General features: G+C 38.0%; 1 protein-coding gene across 3 annotated transcripts in view; it reads left to right on the forward strand.

Moving 5' to 3' along the window:
* Window positions 1–10,000, forward strand: part of LOC125039397 (charged multivesicular body protein 3-like) — a 20,646-nt gene that overhangs the window by 773 nt on the left and 9,873 nt on the right. The window contains exons 1-2 of one of the 3 annotated variants that reach the window (XM_047633253.1): window positions 687–702; window positions 999–1,163. In XM_047633253.1, coding sequence (XP_047489209.1) covers window positions 1,119–1,163 — 45 coding nt within the window. In that variant the 5' untranslated portion in view covers window positions 687–702; window positions 999–1,118. Of the gene's footprint in view, window positions 1–686; window positions 703–998; window positions 1,164–1,242; window positions 1,487–10,000 lie in introns of those variants that run through there. The other 2 variants (XM_047633252.1, XM_047633255.1) reach the window with 2 other exon arrangements.

A 10,000-nucleotide genomic window follows, 5' to 3' on the forward strand; every position in this document is an offset into this window, starting at 1 on the left:
AATTAAAAACACTCCTAAGAGCAAGAGATTCGGAAGGAACAAACAAACAAACTCGGCCATCTCCTTCAGGCCATGTGATTCTTACTCGCCTTGTCCTTATGACGCTTTGTTTGTTTGCGGTTGGCTTGTGAGGGGAAGATGTGTTCTTTTTGTGGTTAATGGGTCACGTGATACATTTTAGCGGTTGGTTTACAACACACTAGCTTCTTTTTTTACATTAACGCGTAAACAAATGTTTACTCTTTTGTCTAAATTGTGAGTTGATGCAAATGTATTGAGTTATAATGTAATCCTGTGAAACGCTGTTGGAGGTCATTATGGGAAAGACCGAATTATAACACTGCTTGAAGGACGTGTCTTGGCCACATTCTCTGGTGATGAGAACCGTGGAATTCCCAAAGCACGTTGACTTTTAATTTTCTTCTATCTGAACTGATTTTCTCTCTCTCTCTCTCTCTCTCTCTCTCTCTCTCTCTCTCTCTCTCTCTCTCTCTCTCTCTCTCTCTCTCTCTCTCTCTCTCTCTCTCTCTCTCTCTCTCTCTCTCTCTCTCTCTCTCTCTCTCTCTCTCTCTCTCTCTCTCTCTCTCTCTCTCTCTCTCTCTCTCTCTCTCTCTCTCTCCCCCCCCCCCCCCCAAGTTGAATTTCCCGGGAAAAAAGAAAGGCAGTATATCTTACATGTGATAGTGTTTCAGGAATACAAAAGTGTGTGATAACAGATTATTTTTCATCAAAACATTCATTCTTATCTATATATGAGTTCAAATACTATCTGAAACTTGAAACATTTACTTTATTAGGAATTAAAAGATGTTTCCCTCTTTGTTGACATCCTTTTCCACTTTGTCCGAAATATATGGTAGAATATCCTTTGGCATTATTTTGCACCCGTAACTTTCTTAAAATCCCGTATGATATCACAAAAATCCTAATGAGATTTGCTTTTTGTTATTTTTTTTATAGTTCTGTCTAAATAAAAACTAACAAAGTTGTTGTTTCAGCATTTTCTACAAGTATTAAACGGAGAGAAAGTAGCTACACGAACAAGTCGGTTGACTCATAAGGTAGCCAAGTAAAGGAAGGTGAAATAAGACCCCTAATTTCCATCGAAAAACGGGAAAATGGGTTTGTTTTCCAAGTCTCCCTCCAAATCTCCCAAAGACCAGGTTTGTGGATCGTAATGAAGGCCATATTGTCCCTCTTTTGGTGTCGGATTAGAGCGAAATTGAAAAGTTACATTCAGTGCAATTTGGTCTGTGCATTGAAACGTTGGTTCTATGGTCATTTCGAAATGACATGATTATTAATTCATCGCATCTTGTAATCAAAGAATATGGAGAGCACCTGTGTCAAATTCTTTTACCTACTTTGACAAGAATCATAGTTTAATAGACATTATTTTGTCAATTGATCTTGGTGCTACTATGAAGGACTATGTGATCTTATCTTGAGAAAATGGTTAATGTTACCGAGAACGACACACAAAAAGGTAAATAGACACTGCCATCTTATAGAGCATAAGAAATAGAGTAATAAACAGCACAGGTACAGCTACATCAGCCTCCTATTTACCTCGAAATGACAAAAATATCTGCTGCATTTCACCGCGCAGAGACCAAGTCCACAACACCCTCACACAGCCAGTTCTTAATGTTGCACTTGGGAGCTACAGGGGGCTTGCTTCCTGTCTAAGGAATAAATAAAAGGTTGGAAATGTTTGGCGTGGAATTCTGTGTTTGCAAAGTAGCCTAGTTTTTTAACTTCATATCTGAAGGGTGTGTCACTCTCGGTAAGATGATGAATTTGGTGATCATATACATTTTACAATTTATATAATTAACCATGCCACTTATAATAACTGCAGATGTCACCCCATGATAATCAGTTTGATCACTGAAAAATTTGCACGATGTATCAACAAGGATGTGCTACTTCATAACTTCATTATTTACATCACTCATATTGTATGATAAATGAGCATTCAGCCTCATAGGTGGTTGATGACATTAATGCATCAGTAGTAGTCAAGATGAAAAGAAGTGTATCAGGCAAATTTGTTGTTAAAAAGATAAATACAATATGATATTTGTGCAGTGTGTCAAGCAGTTACAATAGATTCCATTCATTCTGTGTTCAGGCAAAGATTAACAAATCTGCATTACATATATCTTTGAAAGGTAGAGCTTGGACAGGTGTCCCTTAGGTATAGGTATATACTTGGTATTTAAAAACATTTTCTCATAATATGACAGTATTTTGATAATCAAATATAATTCCTAATTAATCCTTACCCATTACTTAGTAAGACCTATTCCCATCTACAACAGTGAAAAGCTAAACTGAAAGGACAAAGTTAGAAGAATGCTATTTTCTTATGAAAAGCTAAGGATTGCCATTTCTACTTTTTGTAAAGTGATTACCTTACAGTTAAGATATTTTGATTTCTTATTGTTTGCAGGCTAATATAGTCATGATAGATACTAAAAGCATGAATCAGATCTGCTTGGAAGCAGAGATTTATGTCTAGGCAAGGGTGCATACTTATTGGACAGGGCTGGAGTTCCCTTAACCAATTTGTATGTATTTTTTCGGGTGACTACCAGAGAGATGTGACCTGTGGCATATGAAACTCTAAAGCCTCCTCTATTGTTAGGGAGAAATGGGGGAGGGTTGGGTCTCCGAAGACTTAGGTGTAGCATCTAATTAATATACCCTCCATTACTGGTCCAAAATGTATGTAGTGTGTCATAACTTAAATGTAAGCACTTACATACTGGACATCACACACTGCATACCTATTGCGTTGGGATTAAAAAAGATAAAAACTTCATGAATTGATTAAATTTTCTATTTCAGTGTAAATAATATTTATTATAGAAACAAAAATATCTGCAAAAAAATAGAAGAAAAGAAGTTTAAAGAAAATTAACTGATAAAAATATCTACATACATTGACCATATTTAAGGGATCTGATCAATTTGGTTACAAGGAGGTTTCCTGTCAAACAATACTTCCATATTCAGAATCTCGAGTATGTCAGACTAACCCATTGACAAGCATGACAACGAAGGAGGAAAGGATGAACAAATACAACATGAATGGGCAATTCAGCAGGTTTTTTTTTTCTACAAAGGCTCTGAAAAAGAGTTTCAAAAGAAACATGCAAGTAAATCTAGCTTCCATCCAAACACAGACATCAGCTCAGTCCAGACCATGTAGTGCCACCAAAGCTTCTCCATCTGGAATTAGAGTGTCTGACCTAAGTCCAGTATTCCTGAACCACAAATTTTATCCAGAACAATAGCCAGAAAGAGGTCCCAAGCATATAAAATATGTGGAGGATGGGATCTACTCCATTTCCTCTGTGTAAATGATTTATCATCATTTGGAGGCTAACACCAGCAGGGGCACATAGCCGCATCCACCCTTCGCTTCCACCTACAAGGGTCCCTCATGGCGAGCCGCCAGGCAGGGGTCCGGCCCATCTCTAGCTCCTCACGACAGGTTTGATTGATCTGCCCAAGCCACGACTTTCTCGTTCGTCCCACAGGCCTCCTCCACCCAAGGTTGTCTCGGACATGGAATGTGCAAGTAACAGGTTCTGTACCGGTCTCACGGTGCAACCGTTGGTGGGACACATGGTCACGCCAACTGTACCCCATAATCCGGTGCAAGGATCTGTTACAAAAGGCATCAAGACAAGATTCCAAAGCACAAGATAGCATCCAGGTTTCACTGCCATATAGTAAAACTGGCAATATCAGGGCCTTGAAGACACGTAGCTTGGTCCTTCTGCACAGGTCCTGGCATCTCCAAATACTCTTGTCGAGAGATTTCATGACCCCTGCTGCCTGGCCAATCCATCTACTGACTTCCTGCTCTGACAGCCCAGAGTCGTGAACTGCACTACCGAGGTATATAAAACTCTGTAACTTCGATGTTTTCACCGCAAGCACATACCGACTGCACAGGGTCTCCTAGTAGACCCCCAAAATCCTGGATCTTGGTCTTGGTCCAGGAGACCTCTAGCCCCAGGGGCTTTGCTTCATTGCTAAATGCATCAAGAGCCGCCACTAGGGTTTCCAGAGACTCAGATAGAATGGTAACATCATCAGCAAAGTCAAGGTCTGTAACCTTGATATTGCCCAGAGTTGCTCCACAGTGACTTTGGACAGTAGCTCTACCCAGTATCCAATTCATGCAAGTGTTGAAAAGTGTTTGTGCAAGAACACAGCCTTGCCTCACACCTGAACTAACAGGGAAGAAGCTCGACATGCCCCCCCACCACACTTTACAGCACTTTCAGTGCCTGTATACAGGTTTGCCATTAATCCAACAATCCTTGTTGGAATTCCTCTTAGCCTCAGGATCTCCCAGAGTGATTTGCAATGCACCGTATCAAACGCCTCCTTGAGGTCTATGTAAGCTGCAATCAGCCCACGTCCAAACTCACGACAGCGCTCTACAATAACTCGAAGTGCCAGGATGCGGTCTATTGTGGACTTACCAGGAGTGAATCCAGATTGCTCCGGCCTTTGGTGCCTCAGCAGGTGGTCTCTGATACGTCTCAGTCTGATCCTCATGAAACTTTCATTGAAAGAAGATGATAGTAGTATGAGACTGCAACAACATGAAGATGATATCTGTATTATATATATATATATATATATATATATATATATATATACATAATTAAATCAATACCTCCACATTATCCACTATAACTATAAAAGCAAACTGTCACACTCCATGAAATTCTGACTTTCTATAGTGTGATATGTTGTTTACTATGTCATCAACATGATTTTCCATTTATCTATTATTCAAATTAAAAAGAAACAAACCTAAAGAACATATTTGTTTTTTTGTTTTTTGTTTTTTGACAAAATTTGATGTTTTAAGATATTAATATCTTAACACATTTCAGGCAAAAGGAAAAACTGTCTTGATGACAATGTAGCACATACATTGGAAATTACTGTATAAAATTATGAAGATGATTGGTCAAGAAATGGTGGAGATAAATGGCTCAAAGTCAAAAAAACTTAATTTCGAGAAAATGCCGCTCAAAGTTAGTGGCCCCCTGGGGTGTTAATGTCCCTCTCGAGACACCGGTTTCCCATTTTCTTGGTTCTTGGTTTGTCCATTCTCTTGTCCTTCCTAGTAAGATAGTCATGAAGGATATGAGTGTACATCACACCCAAACACTGGTGTAGATTAATGGCAATGTAGCCCACATTGTAGTCTGCAGTTGCCGGAGCTGCCGCGAAATTCAACTTTCTCTTCATAGCGTTGAAATGCCATTCCTCACCAGTTAGCAAAACTTTATATGATTTTTTTTATTGAAAAAGAATCATCCAGGGCCATGTGACTCATCGCTGCTAAGCACATGGGTCCCTTCAAATGCCATTTAAAAGTTTTAAATGAGCCTTAGAGCTCTGAAACTTTTACAAGTTGTCAGAACATTGCTTGATTTTTTGAGGCGGGAAACTGCAAAACACGTTTTGGCTTGAAAACATCAATTTTTACCCGGGTACCCCCATAAGTCAACTTGACAGCTCAATTGAAAGTTCAGATTTAGGAAAAGACATTTTTGGATTAGGCATTGTACTAGATGAACCACAGATTGATTATTAGATTGAAGTGAAGCTGGAGAGAGCTACATACAACAAGAGTAGACAAACCAACTTATGTGATGCAAATCTTGCTTTGCTCAGTAAGGATGACAACAGGGTATGAAGTGTCATTCCTTACAGCAAAAGGCAACGACCTTTATGACAGAGGTTGAATAACTGTTATACCTGCATTGCTGTGATGAATTAGTTGTCTTGGAACTGCCACATGCCACATATTAAGTGCAGGGATGGTGTATTTTGATTTGCATTTCCACCCGATATAATGCCCAAACACATAATAATGTTTAGATGTCATTGAAAAGAAAAAAATTCCCATGGTACAGGTATGTGGTCCCCCCCCACCCCACACTTTTTTTTTTTTTTTTGTGTGTGTGTGTGTGTGTGTGTGTGTGTGTGTGTGTGTGTGTGTGTGTGTGTGTGTGCGCTTGCGTGTGCGTGTATGTGTGTATGTATGTATGTGTGCATGTATTTATGTGAAAGGTTAGTGAGCTCTGAAAACAACTTTATTATGTCAAAGCTTAGTGTTCTACCAAAGAAAATAAAACTTTATTACAAAAAAAAAACAGTTTATATTTGTAAAAGTAACTATTTATTTTACTCCCCATACATGTGTGTTTATCTTATGAAAGCCTAGTGGTTTATCAGCAGTTGTATCCCTCATTTTGCTAATGATCACACTATATGTTTTACTACAAATTATACTTGTTTTCTTTCCTACCATCAGTCACCATGCAGATTGTGAGCCATTTTAAACATTCCATTCGTTTATTGCTAAAGAAAGCAACAGACCTTCAATATAACCTAGATAAACCAATAAAGGAATGATTAATGTCTGACATACACGAGTTAGAATCTTATTGTTTTATCACCTTGGGAATAATTAATAAAACTGGACAGGAGTGGTCAAAATACATACGCATCAACTTTACAGGTAATTTCCTCAATTTACTTGTTAGTATACTTATAAATCCATTTGTGCCATTTGAAACTACAACCATTTCTAAATATATTGCCTCTATATGAAAGCTGGCAAATTACTTGTGTGACATGTGTGGTCTCTAAAAGAAACTTACTATAGTTTTTTCATACCCATTGGTCACTTTCCCCTAATTGATATCAGATTCCAGGCATATTGTCAACAAGCTTTTATATTGCTAGAATATCATAGTTTGTTAGCTTTCCCAGAGTATTGTATTGATGAGCACATAGGCCATATATTGATCAGGATTACTAGCCAGAATGTACTTTTTTATGTAAATAAGTATTAGTTGCTATACAAAGTAATAAAATTATCTATGTACTCCAGGAGAAGCCAACAAATCTTCTCAATTACATTCAGCAAGACAGAGTTTAGAGCAATGCTACAGCCTGTTTGATAATAAATTGGCAGAGAGTTTGTTTTGGGATACAAAGTGTCTAAATTTACGATTCTGTAATCCGACGTCAGTTGACTATTTTTCCAGGAGTTATGGTAGCACGTGTGTTGTGTGGAATTCTCACTATACCCATGGCAGGGTAGAGCACTTGACCATCATGCAGGAGTGCCTGATGTAGACATTGTCCGACACTCTCTCCTTCATGGATACGTGAAAGATTCTTTGTTTTCCTGGATGGGGGTTGGGGGGCAGTAGCCCTTAGGGAGGGGGTCACAGGGGGCATAGCTCCCTTCATTAGACAATATAGTGAGTGATTCAGTACCTTGGTTACAGTAGAGTTCAAGAATTCCTCACCACACACTCAGCTGGAGCTCTCATAAAACTAGCCAACCAACATTGCATTGCGATACTGTAAACGTAACCACTTGCTTGTTTACCTTTGCCAGATCATGTAGTGCAGAGTGTCAATCTTGAAATGAGAAGTACATAGAGAAAGATATTGTAACATTAACAGGCCAATAAAACAATATGTAGAAAATGAAGGGAGTAAACCTCCACCATGTACAGTAAATTCTGCCAAGTTAGAGTTATAGATCTTGTTGATTCCCACTTAATATGTTGGATCCAGGTGCCTTGCTGATTGTATGTTGTCCAAAATTCGAGCAGTAGGCTTACTTGAATGGCAACTTTTGGATGTGTGACTTGTAGGCCCGGCTCATATGAACACTCATGAGCAGTGTCTCCCCTTTGCAATTTTATTCTGTTTTTCTGCTTAAGTATTTTTTGCTATTTTCCAAAGTTCATATTTGTTATTTAATATGCTGCATCAAGATAATATTTGACAGTTTTCCTTGTACATACTCAGTATCATCTCTCTAGGTAGTCTACACCTCAGTGCAATAACAATAAGCAATATCTTGTTGTCTTTTGTATTATACAATTTTCTGTAACACATCCTGCTCCATCAGCTATGGAGGGCAGTAATAGGATCCTGAGCATGAAAATAGTACCCTCCCAGGAGCAGGCACTCTTCCAACCATGGCTCATGGATGGTACTTTCCACCCTCATTTAATAGTGGAGATACAAGAGCTCCATCCTAATTGCCCACTGAATCTAATCTTCCTCCAAGAGCTCTGTGCACTAATGGCAAACCATTCTCATCGACCCAACTTTCAGCCAAATTTTTCATAATTGCTTATTTCTGTCACCCCAGCCCTCAGCCAAATTTTTCCATAATGACATATTCCCAACATCCAGCTGCCAGCCAAATTTTTTCATGACTTGACAGTTACATCACCAGGATCCAGTGGGTTGAATAGGGAACCAGTTCAGGCTTCTGTTAAACAACGTAATCAAATAGCCATGTTATCACATACGTAGAATCCATTCACACTCTTGAATTATACATATGCAGACACCTATTTCTAACATTCACAATCTACTACAAGTCAAGTTTTTAGAATGTGTGTACTGTTTGTCTTTCTTCTTCCATTACTCGTATTTTATTTTACTTTTTCATTCTCTCCTTCCTACCCACCTACCTACCTACCTAAGGACCTTCCTACCTATTGACCTCCCTACCTATTGGCCTTCCTTGCCTTCTAGCTGATTGTCAAGATTTTTTATAGTCCTAAACTAATGTTAGGTTAGACTTAGGATTAGGTTTTCAGCAAAAAAAAAAATATCATTAACCCAACTCCGACAGGCATTACTTTATGAGTTTACTTTATTAATTGTTTTTACACATAGATAGCTACACTTGCACAAAGTCAGCAGTGAGCCAATGACAAGTACTGCCTGTCTCGCCCATTTACCCTTTTCCTTGATTTACAAAAATATTTTACATTATCTTACTTTGCTGTTACTAATGTTCATAACATTATAATGATAATAATGTCTATAATAAAAATAACATCATCGATATTCATGACATTAGTAAAAAATACATTTTTCCCGCCAATTCAAGAAAAGGTGAAATTAGGTAAGGTCACAAGGTCTACTAATTGATTCCTTTGTGGCTTAGCACAAGCAGAGCCATCTGTGTGCAGAGACATTTCACAAAAAAATTAAAAAGGAGTACAGCATTTTCCCCAGCGGCATGTGGTTAAAATATGATATGAATTTAGTAGTATATAATTGCACAAACTATTGTGAATTATCCTTCAGAATAATCATGCAGAGATGTCATCTAGCATGATTGGGTTAAAATAGAATACTTCCCTTGAATTTTCAGTTTTTAGTTTTCATTTCTAATTAACTACTTTCAGTGATTTCACTAGGACCCCCCCCCCCCCCCAGAATGAATGAGTTACATACTTCAATAAATAATTGTGACCTTGCACATACTTTTTTCAAAGTCTTTGCTGTATGCACTATTTCTTATGGCCATTATCTCAAGTTTTCTCTAGGTTCACATAGTCCTGTTGTAAACATTTATCCAAGAATGTTCCTCTGACAATATGAATAAAACTTAGACAGTGCAAGAAGCACTGAGAGGCACCAAAAAGCATTACCATAAAGTTATCACAAGCTGCAATCTTCCCATGTGTTGTGAATTTGCATTCCTAAGAACCTGCCTTCTGGTGCCTCCCATTGCCCACTCTATGGCATTTTCCAGATATTAATGATACCCCATCCAACAGAAGTAAAGAACGGCATGCACCTTTAATCATGATTCATTTTGCTTGTGTTTTAGCAATGCACAACAAATGCAAGTGTAACCTGTATTATTGATGAACTTTTAATAATGACCAAGCAAAATGATTTAACAAATATTGTTGATGCTATTTTGGAAATAGTGTGTGATATATAATTTGTATAGTCAGTGTACTCCCATTTAGTAAGGAACTGTGTCATGTACTACATATGACCAGTATTTTAGGTGTTTGTATTCATAATTAATTTTCATTCATGGGGATGGGGTCATCTTTGGAACAGGTCAGTTATCAGATGTTCTATCCAGTGTTGCATTATATGTGCATATATTAAA

Source organism: Penaeus chinensis, chromosome 27, assembly GCF_019202785.1.
Source record: "Penaeus chinensis breed Huanghai No. 1 chromosome 27, ASM1920278v2, whole genome shotgun sequence".
In the NCBI taxonomy this organism is placed as follows: domain Eukaryota; kingdom Metazoa; phylum Arthropoda; class Malacostraca; order Decapoda; family Penaeidae; genus Penaeus; species Penaeus chinensis.